At 24.9% G+C, this 1312-nt stretch overlaps 1 protein-coding gene across 1 annotated transcript in view; it reads right to left on the minus strand.

Moving 5' to 3' along the window:
* Positions 1-1312, minus strand: part of LOC108691149 (2-acylglycerol O-acyltransferase 2-B-like) — a 6411-nt gene that overhangs the window by 298 nt on the left and 4801 nt on the right. The window contains exons 4-5 of the mRNA XM_018198804.1: positions 976-997; positions 65-264 (exon numbers count right to left, since the gene is read on the minus strand). Of these exons, the coding sequence (XP_018054293.1) occupies positions 65-264; positions 976-997 (222 nt within the window). The remainder of the gene's footprint in view (positions 1-64; positions 265-975; positions 998-1312) is intronic.

Raw genomic sequence — 1312 nt, forward strand, 5'->3', positions numbered from 1 at the left:
CGCATTGATATTTTCGTAGCATCAATAGATAATATCGAATATATGTATATAAAAAGAACTTTACCGACTACGGTGACAGGTAAGCGCTTCGGAATAAGACCAAATGAATACTGAAAGAATCCTCTGCCCGAAAAAACGATGGGTGCTAGTCCAATAAGATTGCGAATATAGTTCTGTATGCGTCTAAGAGTCGATCCTTCTGGGCTGTATATTTGATTATATAAATCCGTTTCGCCAAAAGAAAAGACAGGAACCAACGCCGTACTGAATCAAAGAGTTATATTAGATTCGAGTGTTGAATACTATACTAACATAATTATTATACTACCGTACTTTATATTTTCCTATATTTTCATCTATAATTTACATTTTATAAAAACTATAGATATTACTAGAGATATAAAAGACAGTATTTTTGACTTTGGAGAAAAATATTAAGTAAAAAACTTTTTTTTTTTTCTTAAAATATTTTTCCGAAGAAATTGTAAATAATTTTTTTATTTTTGACCAAATTACATAAAATTCATGAAAAAACATATAGTTATTTCAATATAATTTAAACGATAGATATTTTATATTTAAAAGTTAAATAAGTGATGTTTTTAATACTTTATTAAACTTTATTAACAGATAATACTTTATAAGCATATAGATACTGTTTTGTTGCATATTGATTATAATTGTATTCTATATTTTGAGACAACATCCCAATATAATATTGATTCAAGAGCAATTAAAGATTCGATAAATGTTAAATCTCATCTAATTTAAATTTAGAATATGTATAATTACAATCACATGTATGATAAAAACAGTGTCAATTAATCTAATAAAATATTATTTGATAACAGTATGGAATATTTACTTTTAAAATTGAAGTACAGTATGAAATATCATTAATAGTGAAAGATAAGATACATTTATATATAGCCTACATATTTTAACTTTTGTAAAACTATTTCACGGAAATTTTACAGATAAGTGCAAAAACTAAATTCTGGAACAATAATACAGCGTCAAAATCATGAAATGCTAAAAAAAATATCCGAGTAAAAAACCGAGTCAAAACCGAAGTGAAAAATCATTATTTTGCGAGTTTTTTATTCTAAAATTCCAGGATTTTTTCTCTCGTTTATCTCTCTCTCTCTCTCTCTCTCTCTCTCTCTCTCTCTCTCTCTCTCTCTCTCTCTCTTTCTCTTCAAGAAAGTCAAGAGTTTCTTTTTAATTAAAATTAAGTATAATAATTTTAATTAAAATTAATTAATAATAATTTTTTTATAAAAGAAAAAAATTGTTTTTTAACTTGATAGAA

The sequence above is a fragment of the Atta colombica genome, unplaced genomic scaffold (assembly GCF_001594045.1).
Source record: "Atta colombica isolate Treedump-2 unplaced genomic scaffold, Acol1.0 scaffold41, whole genome shotgun sequence".
NCBI lineage: Eukaryota > Metazoa > Arthropoda > Insecta > Hymenoptera > Formicidae > Atta > Atta colombica.